Raw genomic sequence first — 25,335 nt, 5'->3', positions numbered from 1 at the left:
GTTTTAGTTTGTGAAATGATCTTTATCCACCTGTGGGTTACAACCAAAGTAGGTACAGGAGATTGGAAAACCAGCACAGGAGCCAGAAAGTGAGTTTCCCGAAGCTAGACATCTCAGAGCCTGGCAAATGAATCGCTAGATCAACAGCCCTATCAACCCCCTGTAGATCTATTGTTGGAAAGAGAGACGTGCCCTTTAGAGACTATTTAATGTCATTTCTGCCTCATGGGTCTATGAGAAATAGGGTTGAGGATGAATAAATCAGCGATCAATAAATGCCTGCTTTTTAGATGGCCGTGCAACAAGCCACATTAGAGCTCATGTGAACCTACTATCTACTATCATGAATATCAAAAGTCACAACATTAAAGGGTGATTTTATCCAGACTAAGCGACTGATTTAACAAAGGGAAATACACCTGGATCCCTGGTGTCTAAGCTTGGCTTGGTCAATGCAACGTTGCCAGATTTGGCCGGATTATGTGCGCACAGACTCGGTCTGATATGGTGCAAAGACTGCTCCAGTTAGCAGCACTTGGGTAGGTTTTAGAAAAGTGTTGGCAACTAGAAGTGTTAACATGTACTTTCTTCTGAATCTGGTGCATTTTTACTTAAATCTGCCAAGAAGCTAGTCTCCAGACATACCAGATTATAACTGCTGATGAAAAAGTCGTTTTAGTATCCTGGGGAGGAGTTTAAAACATGCATGTACTGTACTGTAATAACCAGCCAAATTACCAGATTCAGCAAATGCTGTGCATTTACATTGTAGCAAACTGAACTCCTGTTAGGACTCAAAACGTTTTTAGATTAAAGTATGTTCGTAATATCTTCTAGCTTGGAATCTAGCTCCCAACAAACATTTCTTAGGCCGCCATATCATAGATTATTTTCATTGCAAAATAGGACAGTTAGGAACAGTGTCAACGGGAACATCAGCACTAGCTGCTGCATGTTATAGTTCCATGACTAACACTGCAACCATAAAATTAAATGAAGAGAATTCAAAGCAGCCCTTTTAAGAGACTATCAAGCAGATATACAGTAATATTTAATGTAGGGTAATATTTTTAGTTTAAGTGTGTTAAAAAGTGGTTCCGAATAATACATTAACACCAGCGCTGTTGCTGTAGACACATTCGCGAATAACTACTGCATGATACATGCAAGATAGTGGCTTGAAGGAATAATTACATTCAAATGAATTGACTTTTCTCTATGAGAGCTTCGTGTAAGCTGGAAGTCATTAGCAATATCTGCTTATAGACGAGCTGACACATCAATAAGAGCAAACTGGGAAACCAAAACAACAACAACAACAACAGCATCGATCACTCTGCATCAGTTCTAGATGGTGGAGAAAACTCACAGTAGCCATCCAGGAAATAGTATTTCAGTCTTCATTACAGTTTCTAACCAGAAAGACGCCTCATCTAAGACCTATCAGGCTGGGAAGAAAATGGACTGAATGCAGATAAATGATGATGGAAAGGGAGGAAACCAGGGCTGAAAAATGAGCAGAAAGGGTTAGTGAAGAAGGGAAGAAGTGACCAGATTGAGGGAAGGATGAGCAGGATGGGAAATGAGAAAAAAGGATAAAAGGGAAGTAAAAGGGACAGAATGGGGATGGCTGGCAAGGGTGGAGAGGGGTTGGCATGGACTCACTTTTACACCCAACTTGGGAAAGAAAAAGTACAGCAAAAACAGGAACCTGCATCATATTGCAGAGGCATTCTAGTGTGGTATAATAATTAGTGTCGTACAGAAAGAGAGTGGAGCGGTAGATGAATTCATGTCTGTTTTCTCAGAGTAAATGGTTCTGCCAGCTAGTGAACACACCGGGTAATGAACAGCAGCACTGAATGCAGCTGGCACCCCATTATCTGACCTTGCTGTCCCCATTATCTGGCCTTGCTGTCCCCTTGTGCCTCTAATGATTTTGAGATATAAGCGTCCACATGTTAGCTTGCTCTCTGGCCTCTGTTCTATGTTTGCCTGGCTGTATGCTTGAAGGTTTCTGAGATTCAACAAGGATCTCAGACAGATAAACAGGCTGTACAGTGCATGTTTATTATGGAGTGCACAGTGTGTATATATGTTCCTCTGGGTGTCTGTCCTCCTAGCTAATGCTAATGACCACATTATGATGAATTGGCTCCATGATTTCTGTTAGGCTGAGTGGTGATTAAATCTTCATTACCGCTTCTGGTCAGTCCTGCTCTACATAGATTGCCAAGAAACTCAATTCCTCTTCATTCAAGAAGAAGCCCCTGACTGAATCAGGACAAACAGCGACAAACAAATTACAGCTAAGAAAGGAGAGCACAAATAATGCTCTCAATCTCTCACTTCAGCTCTACACCGTCGCAAAGATCAAACAAGTTTTGCAGTAAAAAGTCCAAAATCAACTTACAGAGCCTGATGGAAAACAGGCAAATGTCTGTGTCCGTCATGAGAGATGGTGTGTTTTAATAATAACTCTAATAATAACAGTATATTCTCACACACACACACACACACACACACACACACACACACACACACACACACACACACACACTTTTTATTTGAATTCTTGGATCGTAGAACAAGCCAAGATGGTTGGTGTGATGAAATGGATGACTATAGGAAAAAGAGCAGTTTAATTCCAGAGCTCCAGTAGAGGGCACCCAAATACCTGGCACCTAATTGACAAGTAGTTAATCCCTGTGACCACAGCTTTCAGGGGTTTACGTACAGATGAGTATCTGCCCTGCATGTAAGTTCATTTAATTCACCTCCTGAACCAAGAAATAACGTTTAACTTCAGGGCTTTGAACCAAAGAATAAAGATTGGGAAGTGACGATACAAAACCAAAAGACAAGTGGACAGCTTCGATGGAATATTTCCTCTAGCAAAAACCCCCAAAGGACCTTTAAGATATCTGATAAAAAGGTTTACCAAGTTTTGATTCTCATGGACACATATCCTAGAGGGTCCTCGCTGGTAATAAGTTAGCCACAACTGTTACGTGCGATAAATAAACATTTACAGAAAATAAACTGTCAGGACAACAGTTTTCCTTGTTCTGAAATTGACTGCCTAAATATAGGTGATTTGAAAAGGGGCATTTGCATGATGACAGTTTAATTTTAGTTACATTTCTCTACAGCCCTCAACTAAGTAAACACCCAGCACTATTCCAATGAACTAGCTTGTGTTCTAATGTACAGAATATATGATGTTGTGAAAAGAAAATGTTGCAAAATCCAATATATTATTCTGTATAATATATTATATGCTTACTTATGGATATGAAAAGGAGAACACATGTCCTAATAAATCTGATTCTGTGTCTCTGTTCTTTTTCCTTTTGTTTTACTGTCACAACTTGCAAAACAATTGCCAAGTGTTTGGTACATTTTCCAGGACTCAAGAGACAAGTACAATAAGTATACATAAAATTTTCCAGACTGACCCGTTTCACATCTTTCCCAAATGTCTCGCTGTAGCTGGTCCCAAGAATCTCAAACTGTACATGAGAATTAGAGCCTTCGGCACGGAAATCCATCAGTCCAGTCAGGCCACTTATCCGCCCCTGTTGAAACAACAGCTGAATGTATTAAATGTGTGAGATGTTATGAAAAAGAAAGGGAAGAAGCAGCGGTAAGTCCTGTAAGGTGTGTGCTTGTGTCTACGATCTAGGCAAGTTTACAGGTATTGGAAAAAAAATAATAACAATAACAACAAATAGCCTACACATATTCTATTACACAAAATAAATATCTTTGCACATAATATTTTCATCAAAATTTAGTTACATTAAACAATTGGTTTATTTGATTAACTTGCTTTATAGAATAGGCTCTGTAGAGGAAAAAATCAACTACTTTTAAAATAAAAAGTCGTTTAACGAAAGCTCAGATGGAGCTTTGTTGCACAGAACTGTATGAATTTAGAGTTTTGTTTACCATCCTTCATTCCATAAAATGTATGCAACTTCTAAGATGATAAGCCTTAACCTATGAATTCCATTCCACAAGACCTTTAGGTACAGTAGGAGGTTATCAAAAACAATTTAGAAAAGTTCAGCCAAACGTTGAGTTGTTGTGAAGCACTAACCAGTCAAAACGCTGTATGCATTTTAGAAAGAAGCTTAAAGTGTAAGAGAAAATTTAGTTCACTTAAATCATGTCATATGAATGACATAACATAACAATATGATAGCCGCTACAATGAACACCATTTTTCTTTGCCGTTTTGTCATGCTCAACTTGGTCATTTCCTCTCACACTTAAGATTAAACCAGCATGACTCTCTGCAACAATGAAAAATTCCATTATCAGATTGAAATGGATGACATCGAGCCACTTTCTGCTATAATACGCCTTATTTCAATGAGGGAACAGAGACGGCTGTACGAGCAAAGGCGTCAAAGCCCAGAATCTTCCACAAAATAAAAACTGGTTTCATTTTAAAAATAACTGAATAGTTCATTGCACCATTCTGTCTTTTGAGTGTAAAAATCCCCTTTATAGATGCTAATGCTTCTCATAAATTCTTCATTATGCATTTCAGACTCTTAGTCATATGTGACAAAAAATACTCCATAAACAACTGCTATTAGAAGAAGAAAAACTAGAAGGAAACAGCAGTGTCTATATTAAAAACAAGCCAAAACCAAACAAAAAGCAACAGTGACTTCAATCCCAAATACCTTTTGAATAGTGTCCAACATAGACCATCCTCCATTCCATGGCTTGGTAGACTTCCTCATGCAGTTAAGGCTGGCCATACTGTGCCACTTCCTGTCCTCAAGCTTCCTATAGAAGGCGTTTGCCAGCATCAATACGCTATCATACAAGTAGAGATTGGACACCTGATGAGGGAAAACAATAAAATAAAATAAAAAAATATTCTTGGTTTCTTCTTTGTGACACAGAACAGCACACAAACTCAGCATACTGCCAAGAAAACAAATATTAGTTTTCAGGACTGCAGGAAATATCACAGTGTCTCGGTGCTGAAACTCAAAGCAGTGGCACACAAGTAAAAAGTATTTGTTTTTCATTCTGGTGAGGTGGGCTGTAAAAAAAGAAAAAGGAAATATTGTTGGTGAATAATAAACTCTTGCTTCTTTTGTCTGACAGTGGGACACCACAATTATACTCCCTTGCAGATGTGCACATGGACATATTATGCTATGCTCTTTTCTGCTTTGGATCCACAGCCATACAAGAAACTGGAGGATGCCCACACATTGCCTCTACGCCTTTTGATGATGACAAGACTTTCGACAGTTGGACCTCTTTTTGGTGATGAAAAGAAGACCGGGTTGCTTACTTCTTTCATGACTGTCCAAATTTATGTTTGCAGGAAGCTTTCTACTTGAGCACTCAAGCTGATTTGCTGAAAAGTGATGGTATTTGACTTTTTCCATTTGTGAAACAATTTCCATGAAACACTCAGGAGGCGAAGGTCATGATGCCACTGCAGTCTGATGCCAAAACAACAATTGTTTCTGCTTCGGTAATCACATGCCTAATGAATTCAGTGTCCCATTCAATTGCAGTGTGTCGTGTGAGGAATCATGTCAAATGCTTGCTGTTATAGTGTGACAGTGGATTTGATAGCTCCTCTAGGTCAAGTCAAGTCAAATCCTCCCACAGCAGAATATCCAGAGAGGCAATAGTAGCTGCCACTCTAAGCAGCGGCTTCTCTGTGGTAAGACATCATGTAAGTTAACTCCCCAAGGTCACCGAGTCAGAAGCTAAGTCCAGGTGAGATGCAGCTTGATATCTCTGGATTTCTAAGGTTACACCACAGCTGAAGCATTGAAAAAGGGCTTATTAGTACAGTAAAGCACTGTACTTTACTCACTGTTTAACAATTCTGATGAATGCTTAAACGGCCATTACCCGTTATTTAACCCTCTTTCATGTGAATTATTGAGGACTGTGGGTGCACACACCACATGGTTTTGCCATCTGTCTGGAGTACGGATAAAAAGGAATGTGAACATTTCAATAGCGCTACAGGGAGCACAGCCATTTCACTCCAGATGGATTGATCAAAAGTGTGAGAGGTGTAAGGAGCCACTCTTAACTCTGCATTGAAAGCAATACGTGGCTGGGTGAGTGAGGTTACTTTAAAGACTCAAAGAAGAGAATGACATTGTGTAAGGAAGACAAGAAAGCCAAACGGCGAGTCTTCTACACTGACCCTTCTTGTCACTGATTGAATTTACCTTTCCTCTGGTTGATAAATCCTTAATACGAATCAAAGGCAGCAGAATTTTTAGAGCATACCTTTTACTACAGAAGCCTTTATTAAGCTTGCAGTTTCAGATTTTATTAACAAGTAATGCACTGATTTCGGGTTTACAGTAATTTGGGTTCATTGCCACTTAAATTTATTTGCGTGTTATTAAAACAACCCTTTTCCTTCATTTAAAACAATAATTTGCTCTGTTCTGCCAGTTAGTCTCTAGACACACTAAGCTGCAGTCATTGATATTCATGGGCATTCATGTCCCTCATAATTATCGTACCAAGGGAGTTTAATATATATTCTGTTGCATGCATAATCAGTTAGTATTTGTATTCATTGGCACTTGGCAGATGCTTGTACTTTACACTATGGTTGCATGCGTACGCTGTACAGTCACTACAAATACCGGGGAAAATTTGTGTAAGTAATTACGTTCAGATCTTTATACAGGCAATTTGTGGTAAACACAAACCAGAAAAAAACACATCTTGCTTCATTTATCTGTCACTGGTACTGGATGAAGTATATTAAATAAGTTTGTTGGTCTGAAGCACACATTTATTATCTTAAAAGTATCCACAGCAAAATGTATAAGGCAAAAAAATAAAGTTAACAAAAAAGAACAAGCATGAACTTGCTATCAGTCTAAAACCCACTGTGACAATGTCCATCACACTGCTACTGTTGTGCATCTTTAAAGGCTCTTAATTAAACACATGTGTTTCGAGCACGCTCAGTATTTTCATTGACAATGAAGGTTTAAGAGCAGAGATTTTTCTTTACCTGTTTTGTTACTTTTTCCTGATTAAAGGAAAAAAATAATAATAAAAGAAACCATCTCCACTAAAATCTGCTGAAATCGACTGCATTCAAATTGACAACAGGTACTTATAACCTTTTACAGTCACCTCAAGCAAACGATAAGGAACCATTTAACACTCCAATATGCCACCAGTATTTGGTCTGGTTGTGCAAAATTACACACTTCATCACACTGAGAAAAAGGAAAAAAATAAGAGTGGTTGTTTATATAAATAAGCACAGCATCAGTATGGGACCTAATAAATGTTTATACACAATATAGTAGAATGTATTCACATGTATGTTTGATTAAGGAATCACGTCAACCTTCCACTGTCTAAATTAAATAATAATTCACATGGCTTCAAATCATATTGCCTTAAGTGCATTTATGCAGTTTTTTATTCACCATTAAAATTTTTATAGATATTTTGTAGAATACCTGATATTGATAAGAATCTTCAGAGTCCTGATTTATGGAGCCAGGCATTAGTATAATAGTCCTTTAACTTACTCTAAAGAGTATTTTTTTTTTAATTTTGTTTGTCATATTAAACAAGACTAAAAAAAAAAGTTAATAGATTGTACTGCATTTGTTAAACGGTAACGTGCAGGTCAATATAGTCTGAGTGACAATCTTGTAAGGCTTCAAAAGTACATATTTCAGTATATTTTACCTCCAGGGACTGTAGATAGCCTTCCTGAGGGTCACAGAGCAGAGACGAGATGCGATGATTGTTCCTCATACAGCGAACATTGGTATCCCTCCACAACGGGAAGATCTGACGAATGATGGTCATTCGCCCCAGAGAGCTGTGAACTAACTCCATGATGTCTGCATCGCTCACCTCCTAAAGGTGAAAATGACAAAGCAGTTTAATTCCCCCTTTCCACTGAATACAAGTTATGAAAAGTCACATATTGTATTAGATTGTGACATTTGCACAATGTGAAATAATGAGATAAACTGTGGATTTTAGTGGAAATTTGAATAAGATAGAACTTTGGAGGGGCTTGACTTAAAAATGGATAAATGGTGAGGCTGAAATGTAAACTTATTTGGTCATCTTCATTTTAAGAATGTCAATTTTCTGTATCAATTTATAAATGTTTAATGTTTAACCAAAGCTTAATTCATCAAATACATCTGTTAAATAAACCAAATTAATTAAGTTAATGTTTTTTTCTATTAAAAAAAACACAAAATATTTTAATAATTGTAGTCATTTCAAGATTTAAACACCTTTTTTTAGCAATTAAAGACAGACTTCATTTTCTACAAAGCCTTCTTGTTTTGCCATTACAGAGTCAAATCAATGATCATTTGAAGTATATCCATCACAATAATAGTTCAGGTGACCCTTGGTCCTCTTCTATGGGGGATACTTGTGTGAAGCATCAGATCAATATTCATGAGACACTGAGCTGCCTACTAGTTTTCAGAGCCAGACAATCGTCAATGCTGAGGCAGACAATGAGTCTCCGGGGAAACACTGAGTTCATATGCCATCTGACAATAAAGCTGTGAGGTTTTGTCGGGTCAAGACTCAAGTATCCCCAGGTCCCTCACCAAACACCCCTCAATACATGCTCTTTATCAGTTTTCCTAATCAGACATTTTGATCTACCTCTTTTGCATTGACCTCCCTAAATTATTTTTCTCCTGCTGGTTTCTGTCCAGACTCAGTGTTCATTTCTCAGGGACTCTGTCATTGTATAGGCCCTTTCTTCTTTCAGCCTAATGTGGTTTTCAATCTCTTATTATCTTCCCATCACTCCTAATAAGTCTTTCTTTGTACCTTTACCTTACTTTACCTGACCATCAGTCTTGTTCCTTCACTACAAATTGTCAGTCCAAATCTGCCTTTTTACAAACTGCCTTTTGCTTTTCAACACTGTTCTTCTTACATATACCTTAAGTCAAAAACACATATTGTAAAAACGCAATGTGGTGAGCACGCTGAACTTTTTTCTTTTGTCAATTTCCCAAATATCTTTTGTCTCATTGGTGATTCTAGCTCATCTATTTCTTTCCTATGACTCTTTTTTTTCAGACTCTTCACAGCCAGACAAGTGGAACTGATGAATATTCACGAGTTGCCAGGACACTTTAATCGGGCAAATTATGGTTCACAACATGGTTCACAGAAATGAGCTCTCCCATCCAAGTTAATAACTTTTAGTGTCACCTAGTCCAAGTATTCTGTCACCATCACATGTGACATTTATGTCATAACCTGACCTGGCTGTGACATTTCCCAATAGGACATGGCTCATGAAACATGTGCCTTTTAAACTTTGAGGAGAGATATTACACATATTTCAAGCAAGCGGACCGCAATGGTCATCTGAGGGATGGATTGAACCGTTAGAAGGGTTATTAATCTCAATGGGCCACTCTATGTGATTATAGTAGCCTGTAAGTCAAATTGCAATATTAATTCTGATGAAAAAAGATAATATACAAACTACTTTTAAACTCTACAGGTGTCACAAAATTACTTCAAGTTGTTAAAGCCCCTTCAAAATAACCCTATTAAATATTAGAAAAAGGGAATAAAGTATAGCAATGTTTCAACGACCAAAACATATTAATCAAATCAAGTCTATCTGACAGAAAGCCTAAATTATCCTCTTTGTGCTGCTCATTCTATGTTATTAATCCCTCACTAGAAATATATAAAAATTATAGCATTAATCTGACAATCATTTAATTAACAGTTAAGGTGCTCTTTTAAAGCTGCGGGTGACTAAGCTAAGAGGAAATAGGAGTTAGACATGAAGCGCAAAGCCCCGTGGTTATGATATTATTTTGAGGTGTTCTCGTCAATGAACACGCACACCTTTTTATGTCCTTTGAATACATATTTGAGGGAGAACAGCTCTCAGTAGCTAGACAGACAATAATATTATTATATTATGAAATGATCTAGTGATATACATGAATCATTGCTGCCCTGCGGTCATTTTATATTAGAAAAATAAAGGTAAACATCAGGAACACTGAAATCCAAAGAAGTCTTTGCTTATCTGTTACACATTGACCGATGTTATCAGAAACGGAGATTTCAATACATAAACATCTTCTTCTTATACATCAAAAAGAAGATATGATGATACTGTTGAGAAAATTGTACAAAATTGAAGATTTTCTAAATTAGATACAATCCTGTCCTCCAAAAGCTGATCGTTAACTGTGATACCTGGAATCACACCAAATACTGTACTTTCACAAAGAAATAACTTATTTACTTGTGACAGCGACGAGAAACATATTACATTTATTTTCATTTATTTGAAAAATCATATGTAATCAAGCAAGCAGCATTACAATTATTTATTAACAATGTCGAGGACCGAATAACATTAGATATGTTATTATTTTAGGGTCACTATGTAGAGGGAATAATGTGGATAACATACAGTAGCTGTGCTTCAGTTAACTGCAGCAGTTTGTGAAGATCTAAGAGTTAAATCTTCAAATTGGTAAATTAGACCAATGATAACTAAACAAGGGTTATATTAGGCTTTATTAATAATGATTTCAAGCGCTGGCAGCAAAAAGTGATTTGCTAAATAAACCACAACAGCTTATTTAATGACACTGTATCACTTCCTCAAGTAGATGAAAGCAGTTATTATTTTAAGCTGAGACATACCAACAAAGTTTTTTTTTTACTTTTTCAAAATAGTCGAGGATGCAAACACTAGGGCATCCTATGGTTGGACACATCATGTCATTTCTGCAGCTTTGGTGAGGAGTTATGGAAGCAGAGATTGCTTGAGTCATTATTGCATCTTTGCATGAGTTATTATTTAATGGTATAGTAATTCCATTAAAAAGGCTGATTAATTAGAATAGGTTATCAGAAATGTGACATAAGGTGGGATGATATGTAAAGAGTAACAACGATGTATTTATTAATCTACTGTTTTGTTTTTTCATTATCATTTTTTTTATAGGGTAGCACAGCTGTGTGAGCAATCCCATTACACAGACCATTGTTCACAAGGCCAGTAGGCCAAACTATAGGCACAGTGCAAGCCGGAATCATCACTTGTGGTAGTGCACGTTTCATTGCTATGATGGAACTTAAATTGCAGCCTGGAGGTGCTGTGTGTCTGTATGTAATTTCAACTGCCCATTTATTAACCCTGATGACATAAAACGTCTGTGGCTGTAACTGCTGTAACATTTAGATAAGGTACTTCATAAGGGAGGTCTCTTGTCTGGGGTCCTTTAGATTTATGACCATGGCACTGGATGTCTCCTGTAGTTACCATTTCTGGGTTAATAGATAATTTTTTGACATCCCAATTAGGTTTCTGCATGGATGCTCAACATGCTTAATGGTAAAAAGGGCTATAACATAAAATAGATACATACATTATTATATAGCCTTTTGTACGAGAAATCTAATATTTGAAAATGTCTAACCAGGTCGGAAATTCAATAAATACAACCTGAGGTGAACAATAACGTGTCATTATTTAACAAAGATGAAGCCGAAATGCACAAACAGTGTGTGAAAAACAAAGTATAGTCCGTCATTCAAAAGCTTGTGCAATCAATCAGCATCATTTTCTGTCTGACTTTATCAATGCCTCACATCATTGTGGAGAGATTTTGGTCCTCTTTTATCTCTTTATGACATAGTTTGAGTTCGTTGAAGTTAGCAGGCATTCATTTATGCACAGTACTTTTAAGGTCCTGCAACAACATCTCAATCAGGCTGAGGTCTGAACTTTGACCGGGGCATTGCAATACGTCAATTTAAAAAAAAAAAAAGTGATAAAAATGTAATTCATTTGTAGATACGGTGCTGTGGTTGGGGTCATTGTCCTGACGTATGAACCAATTTTGCCCAAGCTTTAGCTGTCAGACAGATGGCCTCACATCTGACTCTAGAGCAGTTTAGTATACAAAAAAAGTTAATGAGCCACTTAATGACTGAGAGGTGCCCAAGTCCTGTGGCTGTAAAGCAATCCCCAATCACCCTCTGACATTAGGATGAATTTGCCTGTGGAATTGCCTTGATTGCCTTGTTTTTCACAATGATCCTTCCTACTTTAGAACTTAAAACCCATCCCAGGTTTATGGGATTAATCAACCCCTTCTCAAGGACGACTGTAGATATCTTTCGTCTTTGCCATAATGCTAAAACATACCAAAACTTATTTTGTCCTAGAGGTGATCACACTTGCTGATCATAAATTAAGTGGATGCATTTGATTAAAAACACTCATCTGCTGCTTTCCCTCTCTATGCATGTGCAGTAAGAGTATACTTAGTTTGCACACACTGTTTCTGCATTGTGGCTTAATTTCCGTTAATTAAATAATGACATGGTGTAGTAGTTCATATTTTGTATTTTTAAGTTGCATTTGACTAATTTTAGGACCTGCTGAAAAATAGATTTTATTTATTCTGCCATGATACATTAAACCTTAGAATTTGAAAAGGGTATATTTTGTACCATAACTGTATATTTTTTATGTTGCAAGTGGCCTCTTTGGTAATCCACCTCCCAATCTCACAATCTTATGTGGTGGTGATTATGTCCTTAGAATAGAGTTTCCATCTCAGTTGCTTGATAGGCAGCTACTCGAGACATCAGTCACATTATGACTGTCTTCCCTGAATCTGTCTGTCACAACAGGCACAACCACCTAATCCATCAAACATTCTCAAGTGTCACCATCTTGGCCTTTGAAGGTAGAAAAAAAAGAAACAACGACAAATCCTCCCAGGATGCACAATCCATTTGAGTCGACTAGACGGTGCCTGAGGCAGACAGCCTTCGGTGTGCTAGCAGCTGGAGAAACCTGGTTTAGTGGGTGGTTTAGCGAGACACCAATGCCTATCATCTCTTTGCCCTCGTGCTCACATCAAGTCCTATTGCACTTCTTGCACAACAATTTCAAAGCTTTTCACTTTTTTTCTCTTGAAAGATTATGTTGTTAGTTCATTTGTGTTTTCAGCAACTTCCTTCATCCCAAGGGCTCATGATCTCTGTGCCATTCAAACCCACTCAGCTGGCTGGAAAACACAGTCTAATCTAGAAACATTTGCAATTGAAGGATGGGCATATTTGGCTTCTCATTTGTAAAGATGTGATTAATTTTATTGTGCTATACAATACAATTCAAATCTTTAATTTTGATTGTTGTGAAAACCCAACAAGTAATCTGAAGATGGTCAACTTGGAGTGTAGAAAGGCAACTTTGTAGAATTTTTTAAAAAAAGAAACACATTAATTAATGACAAAAACAAGTACTTGTGGTGGCAACGATTATAATTTCTGTGTCTACGACTCTTAAAATTCTGCATTGCAAACCAGGGATATCAAAAAATTCTCCCTGCAAGCTTCTATTGCATTTTATGATTGACAGATTACATTCTTTGTGCCACATGCTCTTTGACTGTGTGAGGTCTAAAGCCTGGCAGAAGCATGAGTAGCTGATGGAGGCGGGCAAGCAGCGGTGAGCCTTATGATCACCTGGTTAAAATGTATGCCACAACTCTGTCATGACCAGCTGAATAGTACCAACTGTCTGCAGGGACTGATGGTGCATTCAGAGGAAAGATGTAACAGGCCTCTGTTATTTCCCCGCAGGATTTTGTGATTGCATCTAGTCAGGCTAAAAGGATTTTCAGATTTTGAGAGCAGGAAACAGTATCTAGATATACTGTACCCATGTAGCAATGAGGATTACAGAATTCACCTGCAGCTGCTGAAAAAAAGTGATCCCTAACAGATGCAGTTTTTTAAAATTACTTTGTTTCACTTCTCACGCGTATGAATGAATTAAAAAAAAAAAGAAGAGTGCACAATCTTTCTGCCATAAGCCATGTAAGGAACTTCACAGAAATCTAATCTCAGGCTAATGGAAACAAATTAGCTTTGCACCTTCCTTTAAATCCCTTCCCCCTTTCGAGATAACCAGGCAATGCGGGTAAATCATTTACACATTGATACATACCTAGATTCAATTTGCAAGGGATTTTTGTGTTGTGTTGTTGCGAACAGTGTAAGATGAGGGAAAACAGGATTTAAGAAAATGATGGACTTGATAGCAGCTCAGAGTTTTCATGTGATTGTTATATAAATGAGAAGTCTTTGGAGGCCAAGAGCTGGGGGAAGCCCCCCCCCCAAACAAAAAAAGAGCTGTCAACAGTGGTAATTGAATTTGTTTTGGTTGAATTTGCAACATGTCTGTGTTATTCTCATTTCAAGGTGATCTTCAGCTTTATGGGCAGTTTATCTTGAGTGATTATATGAAAAGCATGGAAGGTGGAAGCGAGAAGAGAAAACAATAAACAAAAAATACTGGGAGTGTGGCAGGGATAGAGTGGAAAAAACAATCCTTACTGTGTTGCAACAGAAGGGAGAGGGAATGGAAAATTATGTTGTGAGAAAGGGATATAGAAAAACGAGTGAAAAAATCAAATGATATATTTCATAGTTCAAAGACAAAAACAGGCAAATTGGTCTTTTTTTAAAACACATCCCACAGAGACATAAGTCTGCAGTAAGCCGCATCATATCCACCATTAAGTGAATGCAGGAGAAATTAACATGCCATTAGTTCATACTATTCCAGAGTCAGATGCAATTAAAGCTAATGTGTGTGGAGTTCTGTACTAATTGACTGAGAGCTATGCGTGAGTTTGGTTGTGAATACTGCTTCAAATTGCAGCTCCCATCACATCCTCATGTTGAGACTACAAAAGCATGTCTGATAATATGAATGGGATAATATGAGCTGCCAGATGCAGAAATGGTTTAAAAGAACTCCTGCTCTCATTAGCTGTCGTAAGTCAATACTTTAGTTATGTTAATGCTGAAATGCATGGTCAAAATGCGACAAGGTCATTATTTTCATAAAAGCTCATTATAGTCTAAAATTGGGTAATTTAGGCTGCCAGATAACAGAAGCTTTTCAACACACTAAGCCTCATTAACTTTTGCAAATCAATATTCAAGCTACAAATATCCTGCACTTTGAATTTTTAACTAAAGCATAAATGATAAGTGTTTTATTCTAGTTGGTTGGTCTAATGTGTAGTGCATCCAAAACGCATTTTCAGCCTTTATATTACGAGTTATTTGCCAAACAATTAAAAAAACCCAAAAAAACAGCTTTTCTCTCTCGACCTCAGTATCACAATCTCTGTAGAAACGTTGCCTAAATAATGTGGCTGTCAGGGGAGCGTAGATACATTTATCACGGTCTGCGGATTATGAATCAATATGTGTCATGTTTTGGATTCCAGTGAAATGTTTCAACAAGTCAGGGGGTGATGTTTTATTAAAATTCATTGATACCCCCTTGAAAACGAGATGATGCATGGTATTAAAAAAGTTTAAAGACACATAAAATGGACACTGATATGCATGTCCCTGTGTGTATGTGTGTTGTATAGGAATTTCTTTCACTTATGTATTAATCACGTTATTGTAATGCCTTGGTGCCACTGGATTTTAACATGTCTTACACTCATACTTAAGACAAATGGTAGGGGGTGTAGTAAGGATGTTGGGGGAAACAGGAACTCCAGAGGACCAGTCTTTTGTCTCTTTGAGGACTCTGGGAAGTAGCAAGGGAGTGTGAACCTTAAGGTGTGAAACAGCTGTGTACTGCCTCTTGTTCCTGGAGAAGGTATTTAACTGAGGGCCATGTTAGGCTCAGTGAGACTCTGCTGACCCTGCCCCGCGGTCATGCAGGGGCTCCATCAAGCTTGGTTGTCTGTTTTTTGTGTGCTTTGGATTAAAGAATGTTAGCTACCGCTCACCGCTCGTCTGCAGGCTTTATTTAAGTGGAAAACTTCCACAACAGTGTGTACTGTAAGAGCTAGAGGTGGAGCTGCTGGGCACAGTAAGCCTAATATTTCAGGTCAATTATCTGGGAGAAACCTTCTATTTAACATCTTTCAACCACAGCTTGTTCGTAGTGCCGCTCCCACCCTCCATGCTACGACATCTCCAAATAATTGTGAATCAACTCAAGTGCAATCCTGGGCACTAAAGCTAAAGAGGCCACTTTTCTGTATTCACAAAGTGAACCTGAGAATTTTGGTACCACAGACACTTAGCCTTTTTAGGTCAAGGCGTGCAGAGCAATGGTACGGTGATGGGAAAGAAAGACAAAACCTAAAGTGCCCATGCAAAGCTCATTTACAGGTTTGTTATTTTTCCTATGGATTTTTACTAGAACAGCTTTTAATACCAAGGCACCACCTCTTTTCACATGCTATCTGAAGCATTAACTGCTTTAATGTGTATATAGCTGTATTAAAGTACTGTGCAGGTCAGGCAATCACATAGCATGGTAGCTTTGGCCACATTAGCATAGCAGTGAAGATATAGGAACTTTACTTTGTTGTGTGAACATTACCATCAGAATAAAAGTATTCCCCTTCAGTTTCTGAGAGGCCGGGAATACAAGAACACTCTTCTATTTACTCTTACAGTCAACAGAACATTTGGTGTGCTTTGCTCACAGCTAATACATTTCAGAGCTAGCAGAAGCTGCAGCTGTCTGCATCTGGATTCAACTGAGGCAGCTGCTCATTCTTTGAATGTGTGGCAAACTAGCTGCTAGGTGGGCATTATGCCAGCGGGTTACACAGTGACATAGAGATCTAACGGAAAATGGCCCAGACTACAAATAAGGAGTTTCAGGTACTTTGGAGGCAGTGGAAAAGAATTACCTCATTTGGTGTGGACTTTAGAGCTTCACAAAAAGCTATATAACTGAATATATGTTACAGGAAAAACATAATGTAGGGACTTTTAAGCGAGAACAGTTATACAATATCAAATAAAGGCCTAGTCCCTCAGGCACTCAGGATTAAATCAAATGATGTGCTGCTTATTTAACTCTATATGAAAGCGTAGTGAAGGCCTCATAGGTCTCACATGCCTTGGGAGCATGTGAGAGTGCTGAAAGAGGCATACTGACATGAAGGTCTAAATTCACTCAGGTGCATGCAAGTGTGTTTTGGCCTCACCTCATTGGCATAGACCCAGTGGCTGTCCTTGGATGCCAGGTTTGTTTCCACAGCCTGCAGTGATAAATTAAAGGAGAAAGAGAGAGGAGAAACAGAAAGAGGAGGACAATTGAGGAACCAAGTGCACAAATTCATTGAGATCACACAGTAGTCCATGTAAGTCTCTTCTCAGGTGTCTCTGGAGCTTAATTTGTAAATCAAGACATCCTCAGACACAGAGAGGCTGCAGGTCCAGTGTGCAGAGAATACAACTAAACCACACAGCCTGTAGCACATTGGAGCAACCAAGCTTTTTAAATAGCGCTGTGCTGTATTTTTACATTGGATGTGAGAATGAAGCCTGCAGTACAAATGCACATAATTTGCCCACTGCAATGGGACCTCTTTCAATTGCCATAATAATTTCACATTCCCTTTTAAAACACAATAATGACACAAAAAGGGAGCTCGTGGAAGTAGGTGTCATTGTTGGATAGAAATGCATTACCATGAGATCTTGTGGCACCAAAGGGAGACTAGAGGGGTAATGAGTTGAGCAAATAATGATGTAAGTATCATATGTAATGTCGTGTTAATGCTCAGACAGAAAGACAACCAATAAACAATTTCAAATATCATATTCTCGTTATATATTTTACTTAGATGGAGCCACAGTTTTTCTCATTTATTTTGAAACTATGTTGATTTTCCAAAAGGGCAGATGCTGCATTGAAAGCACGCAGCTTTTTGCCACAGTGCAACAGTATTTAAATTTTACAGATAGTCAAACGTCAAGTGGTAGAAACCTTATTTAGCTTCGATGCATAATGGTTGCTTTGTGACTTTTTCCATTTTATTCACACTGAATGGAATCAGCTGAATACAAGGGCGCACGTCTACATGTATTAATCTTTCCTCTTACCCTGCTGCTCTGCAGTCACAACAATACGTTCTCTGCCTGAAGTCTAAATGGAGTAACCAATATGCACAGCAAAGAAGACTGCTGTTAAGGTAGTTAGAGCACAAGGAAAGTGTAACCTGCAGTTAGTGATGTGTATGTAAAAACAAAGAACCACCTAAAATCTCTGGGAAAGATGAAAATGACTATTCTTATGAATAATGAAGTCCCTCCATCGGTCACAAGTCTGAACACATCTGTCTTGCTTAACACATCACTGTATGCGCTCTTCTGCCAATTGATGTCATTAGTTTTTAAAGCAGAAGACCGATGCTTGAACATATAAAAGATTGAGCCCTGTGGTTTTACTAAACAACACCATGCTCATCAATAATAGGCGGTGCAGTGTACAGCTTCAAAAGCTGCTAATCAATCTTAAAACCTTGGAAGCCTCATGATTTTATTTTAATGTTCCTCTCATTGCCAAATTGATCTCATCAGACTGTAAGAGGACCATACCAGCACACAAGAAATATTTACCTCCATGACTAAAATACTTAAAATGAAAAAGTGGGGCCATATGCCTTAAAAAATTACCTTGAAATCCAAATGGGTATGCCAACATTATCAATGAATGCCACAAAACACCAGACATATGGCGGGTGCAATGGTCCACTGGAGATTTATGTAGAAAAATAGTGCTTCTAATCACTTTAAGTGTTTAGTTTCCTGTTTGACAACATATATGAAGCTTTTTCCTCAAAAATGTTCATATTTTCACATATAAAATGGTAAACTTTACCCTGTTTACTGTAGATGTGCTGGTCACTGACAATTTAATATTCAGATCAAGACAATTCAGATCGTTGTTACTATTGGACACTGCACATTAAATGGGACTAAACGAGGATCAAGAATTAAACTATTTATAGTTATAAACATTCAGAAGGTTGGTACAGTTTTCTAATTACACATTTCACATGATGGTGATGAGGGCAGAAAAAAAGTAAATGCTTTCTATTGTGTTGCTAAACCTTCAAGCAAAACAGTGGAGGGTATGTGTGCATGTGTTGTACAGTAGATCGCATGAGTGGAACAAAGCAACATCAGCAACAGTGTTCAAGGTTGAGCTGATGGGACCGCATTAGATTACAAAAATGACCAAAAAGAAGAAGGTTATAGCTGAGATTGCGTGAACTAAGGTATGGAGATTTTGAAAATAAACCTTGAATAGTGTTATTTCTGAAAAAAATGTAAATAAATGTTTATGTGAAAAGGATTCAATGCAGGTTAGTTTTAGTATCTCAGCAGTGTTTTTTTCAAATGGCTCAAATGACGTATTATTGTTTTTTTTACATGGATATTACATATAATACATAAAATTTAAACATCACTTCACAAAAGAGAAGGGCAGTCTAATTTAATTGAGAAACAACTTCAGCATAACTTCTACAATAACTTCATCATCAATAAAACATTGGCGAAGACACAATTCAGTGTTAATCTCAAGGTTAAATGCTTAAAAAAAACATGCGCACGCACGCACACACGCACACACACACACACACACACACACATTCTTGTACTCTGTATGATATTCATTCAAATCATGGTAATGACGCTTTGGCCCTAAATAAAAGCTGACAATGATAACTATTGTCTGCCTTGAAGAATAGCCTTTACATTCAAGAGAGTCGACAGCTCCTTGAAGTGCATTCGTTGTTCCAGACAAAGTCTGTCAGATGCTATAATGGTAAAAAGAGAGTCAAGTGTGTAGTATGGGTTAGTTAATGTGTACCAGCTGCGATGCAGTGTTTTGTTGAAGCCGTGGGCACAACAGAACCCTACACTTGAGAGGTTCACCATCAGTTCACAGCACAATTCTGCACTTACAACTTAAGACACAAACCCTCGTTATGCTAAATTATGTTTGCAAGCTGATGTTTAACTCCGTTTCTGTACGTATGTGATGAACACATAACTGTGTAGACATACTGTGAGAAGTCATTGCTTATTATTGCTGTCGTTTTTCATCAGTGTTATCTAAGTGAGGAAAATGTGAGAATGATGAGTGTTGTTAAATGTCAACTGATACAACTATGTTTAACAGGAAACTAAATTAAGAATCAAAGTTCATTAGTTGTTTTGTTCTGTATCTCCATTTACGAGTGACAGTTCAGGCAGTCCATCGTTTCAAAACGTGAATCAAGGCAAGCAAGAACTTGGGGTCTCAGAAATGCTGAAGAGAGTTGCTCATCAGGATTCAAAACCCGTATCTCCTAAAAACAAGAGCAGCTTGGGTCCAAGGAAAATCCCTACATTATTTTGCCTAATCAGCCCCTCTTTTAAATCACATGTAGTCTTATTTCAGTTGAACTATGAAAGGGTTTTCCACTTTGCTTGGAATTTATCATACCAAAGCCTAAAAATCCATTTGAAACCCTAAATGTTATCAACATCCAAGCAGAGCAATTTTAGCTTTGTGTTTTCTTTATTTCCATTCACTTCAGAAGATGATGTAACAGTGAAACTCTGGAGAGAAATGGGGTTTTAGAGGAGGAGGCACAGACAAAACCCTTGAGTGACATCTAAGGAGTATTCTATTGATACAGCCAATGCCTTGCATCGTAAGATCTCTAATCAGAGACGCAGAGGACCCCAGGCATGTTCTTATACAGTAGCAATGCCACAAAGGCAGTCAGAGAATGCCAACTCCAATTTAAAACCGTGACAGCCGAAAAGGGATTGACAGGAACTGCAGTTAGAAGGATGTGAAAATAGGTGGGGAGGGTTGGTGGTGGTTTGAGTAAGGCTCAGATTGAGGACAAATCTCCTGAATGTCAGAGTGCTCAGTGTAAACTCATTCAGTGTGATTATTTGTTGCGTTACAAAAATCACATTTTAAAAGCCAATCTGAATTGCACACTCAGCTGCCTGATTATTATGCATAACTCCATAAAAGTAATACTTTCAAATGCAACATAAATCACATATAATACATGATATCTTCATAAAAGTTCTAATATTAAGATTTTGCTGATACTAATCCCGAGTGGTGTTTAGTTTTAAAATAATTTTGAAGGCTGTAGTTTCTGCTAATGAATTGTATTGACACAGACTGTCCATGACAATGACATTGATAAACACTATGTTAAGACAAACATCAAATACGTATTTGATTGTGGTTTTGTTTACCTACTGCTCTTTGTCTGATGCTAACAAAGCCAATACTATCCACTGAATCTTACAAGATATTTCAGGATTGGGAAATGGAAACAATTAATAGCTGCTCGTCTTATTAAAACCAAATAATCAAAACATTTGTGGAGATTAAATTATATCTATTACAACCTGCATCAGAATTTTTAAAAATAAAGTAAGATAAGAAAACTGTCATTGAAGCTTAACAAATGTATGACTTGCGATAATCCACTGTTTGCTTTTAAAATGAGTACTGTTCTCGTTATTTTACAGCAACTATTCCGATCCCTGTAAGGCAATCTACAGTTTGGCTCAATCATCAAAATTCAATGTTGCTGAAGCATTTAACTACAGCCTGACAATATAAAATGAATAAGAATCACCAAGCGATACCAATTTCTGTTTTAGTTTCATGAGACATCACATTGTTACAGTATGTACCATAAAATAAAGCAAATAAGATTCATGCAGTAGTCATTTATATAATTATCAGTCCGCCCACCTGCAACAATAACATTTATATCTGCAGACTCACAGATCTCTCCAACCGCATACTTTTCTAAATGGAATCTCAGACTATCCTGATCACCACAACTCTGAATTGTATACAGAATAAGCAGAAGTAAGCATCAGCATTAATTGAAATTCTAACTGGCTCTGACTCCTCTGAAGCCATGTGGTGATTTATTTACAGAGTCATGAGCCCAAATATTATTGTTGCATTATTGAAAATTCTGAATTCATAAGGACAACATTGACCCAGAAACTGAGGCAAACAATGCTCAGACTGCAGGATTTGAGAGCTGAAACTGAACTGGCTAAACAGTAATCCGGTGTCACTTTGTGACTGTTATTTCTGCTGCAGAGATTTAACCCTTTTCTGGTCTAATTCGATGCATGAAGAAAAAAGAAATTTAGTCATGCATTCATTAGTTAAAACAAAAGAATCAAATTGGTTGTGAAATACATGTATTATAGCTGAACTGTTGCATGTGAATGTCATTGACAATCACAACATGAGGCTGACCGTCCAGAGATGTGGTCCAGCTAATGATCTCACATCACCCAAAGGGTTGCATTTTCCATAACCATGCAAATTAGCTCATGTAGCCATGCTAAATGAAGTCTTGGTTTGCCATTTATTCCTTTTGGCCCATCTTTTCTTGCTGCTTAATGTGTGGGTTCCAAAACAAATTTTTTTTTTTGTGTTATAAGCACACAGTTTTAAGGTTCGGCAGGGGGCAACTGTTTCTGGTATTTTTAAGTGGATACCATTCACCAGGTCTTAGCATTTGGTCATGATTTTAAGAGGGTGAACAATGAAAGGTTTTGGTAGCAGTCCCACCTTCTGTGCTCTTCCTGTATTAGGGTCTCACAAAGAAGCCAGAAAGGCATAATGAGGTCTGTCATAAAAGATTCAAAATAGTCCCTCTGAGCTCAGCCTTGCAACTGTTGCTGTGGAAACACACCTTCAGACCACTTAATCTGCTCCATCGACAGAGCATTGAACAAAAAGATGCCAAATGCCCTTAGTATATGAGTATAGACGCATTCAAACTACTCATGACTACATACGCTAATGCATTCCTCACTACCGTCTTATTATAAAGTAATTCTTAAAAGATACAAGCTATTGTCCCATAGTCTTTAGTGATACCACAACGCTTGGACAAATTTCTTCTGACCCTGCAGTCTGAGTTTTTAAGACCAGGTGTTCCTTCTAAGGAGTTGGCACACGTGTGTCACATTAAAAACAAATCATGACTCCCATCTGCCATAGCACTAAGGCTGCTAGCTTCCTCTGCATGTGGTTAGCTTCCCACGCCTTACGCTAGACATGAGTGGAATAGCTAATGTCCTTACTAGGTGACTCACCAGTTGGTACATTAGCCTTGGTAAATAAAATAAAATAAAATTAGAGGAACTGCACATAGTAGCAATAAAGTGTTCATTTCAGTCGTCATGTTCGGTCATAGAATGTTTTGAAATACAGAAAAATAGGCAGAATCAGTAATCAGTGATAATGTTCTATAAAACTTTGTTAAAACTGATTGAAAATTGTGAGATTAGCATTAATATCGCATAACTTATATTGAAAAGCAACAGGATTTCTTAGTGAGAGATGCCACACTCGTTTGCTGGAATCCCAACTGTGAAGTGGTCTTCAACTTTCCCTGTGGTGTATTCCCTCTATAAGCTGCTGGAGTAACTGTGAGCTGTAATGTTGTGAGGGGAATTTCCAAGAGTCACTAAAAGGATTAAAACTCGGTGTGACATTTTATGAATAGCATAGCAGGCTGAAGAACCTCCTGAGTGAAAGATTTCAGTGAAGCTTTAAGAACCTTAAAGGTGAAGGAGCAGTTACTATTTTTCAAACAGTGTGATGTCTTTGTAGTTTGTGGCTTGAGTAGAATTGGTTAAAATCCTAGAAAATTTAGGAAAAAAGAGTCTTTAAACTCTCTCTTTTAGATGTCTTTCTCTGAAAGGGTCCTCCTGAAAGAAAAACCCTCTGATTGATAAGATTGTCAGCACTGAATTGTGCTCAGATCAGGAAAATATCTCATTGTAAAATGAAGAGAAGTAGTGGTAAAAATTCATTTAGAATACTTATAGTTCACTTTGTCTTTTTTTGGAAAATATACAAAGTGAATTTCTAATCGCACTGAAGAGAATAGCATCTTCACATAACAATATCATAACCAAACTCTTCTCAGATTCAATTAGCATTATATGAGGGCATGCCAAACTAGCCGCTAGGTAGCCATTATGCAAATGTGTTCCATGGTGGCATAAATTAGGAACATAAGAAAAGGCTGAACTCCAACAACACAAGTCAGCCAGTTCTTGTGCAGTGTCTGGCACAATAACGCTCCTTGGTATGGGTTTCTGACTTGGATAAAGTTACAGACTTTTCAAAAGCGCAAAAAGCTGAATAAAGTATTAAAAGTAGAGAAATAAAATCACAGCAAAGACTGCAAAGATTGTTTAAAATTACTTTTACAACCAAACTGATTGCTTAACTAGAGAATACTGAATCACAAACCCTAGCTTATAAAGCATCTCCAAATTACTCAACTTTTAAACATAACATTTTAGTGAGTCACATAGATGCGTAACCACGTGCATTTCATAGCCAAAGAAAGTGTCGGGGATTGAAAGGAAAACAAGACAGGATCGCACTTCATATTTTAACATAACACCAAAGTACACTTTCTGAATGATACATCTTGGTACAGGATAAATTACTTTGCAATTCTGCAGGGTGCCCTTGGGGAAGCACCGAACATAAACTAAACCTCCGCACCTGGGGGAAATTTATGTTGTGGATCTTTGATGATATTTGCAATTGAATTTTTATTGCGTAGCTGATAGATGTGATAACCAAGGATAATTAACACAGAGGAAAGTGATTACCTCACCAAAAATTGTTTTGTTCATCTGTGACTGCAGTCGCAACACAAGGGCATGCAGATATACAATCACGGTGCTGTAAAATGTAACAAAAACTGTGTCCGGTATTTACACGCAGAAGCACAAATGTAGCATTATACAGAGTGTTAAGACGTTTAACGACAATATTACACAGAATATTGATGTTCCAGAAAACAAACAGTCACTTTGATGAATGGATGTCACGGCTGACATCTTTGTGTAACAACTCTGAGATCTTTTGGTTTAATTTTCAAAGTTTCTGCAGGATCGAAGCAGCTCTTTGATGCTCTTGAGTGCAATTTGTCAAGTGAATCATCAATGATGAAAATTAACACACCTGTGATATGGGGTGGAGGAAAGCTCAGCAGGTGACTTGAAACAAGCAAGGACAGGAATTAAAATGAGGCAGATAGGCCAAATTCAAAATTGAAATCTGGAATTCATGGGACAAAGGATTAGAAGTGCATCTGAATAATGCATGCTACCATTATCTTACATTAGTTGAGTGATTTGAACTAAGTGAAATACAATAACCATTTTCCATAAGAGCACTTTGTACCATTCCAGGCCATTAGCTTCGAGTAAGTGAACAGAACTTTACTTTCACTCTGAACTTCACACCTTCAAAACACCTTGCAACAGAAAGGTAAGCGTTTTTGGGAAACATTAATATTTAAGCTGTCCATTTAGTCAAACTTGGATTCAAGACAGGATGGGTACATACTGTGCAAATAAAAGTGAGCCACTCCTCATTTTCTT

At 37.6% G+C, this 25,335-nt stretch overlaps 1 protein-coding gene across 2 annotated transcripts in view; it reads right to left on the bottom strand.

Annotated features, from left to right (window-relative positions):
• The window catches only part of grid1a (glutamate receptor, ionotropic, delta 1a), a 290,281-nt gene that overhangs the window by 32,618 nt on the left and 232,328 nt on the right, over positions 1 to 25,335 (bottom strand). For both annotated transcript variants that reach the window (XM_085296490.1, XM_085296491.1), the window contains exons 5-8: positions 17,067 to 17,120; positions 7,729 to 7,902; positions 4,698 to 4,859; positions 3,459 to 3,578 (exon numbers count right to left, since the gene is read on the bottom strand). In XM_085296490.1, coding sequence (XP_085152616.1) covers positions 3,459 to 3,578; positions 4,698 to 4,859; positions 7,729 to 7,902; positions 17,067 to 17,120 — 510 coding nt within the window. The remainder of the gene's footprint in view (positions 1 to 3,458; positions 3,579 to 4,697; positions 4,860 to 7,728; positions 7,903 to 17,066; positions 17,121 to 25,335) is intronic.

The sequence above is a fragment of the Mchenga conophoros genome, linkage group LG13 (genome assembly GCF_057382185.1).
Source record: "Mchenga conophoros isolate Kocher_MC1m ecotype Shallow Benthic linkage group LG13, M_conophoros_male_GT1.1, whole genome shotgun sequence".
Classification (NCBI taxonomy): domain Eukaryota; kingdom Metazoa; phylum Chordata; class Actinopteri; order Cichliformes; family Cichlidae; genus Mchenga; species Mchenga conophoros.
Note: the sequence above shows the minus strand (reverse complement) of the source record. Positions and strands in the feature narration are given on the sequence as shown.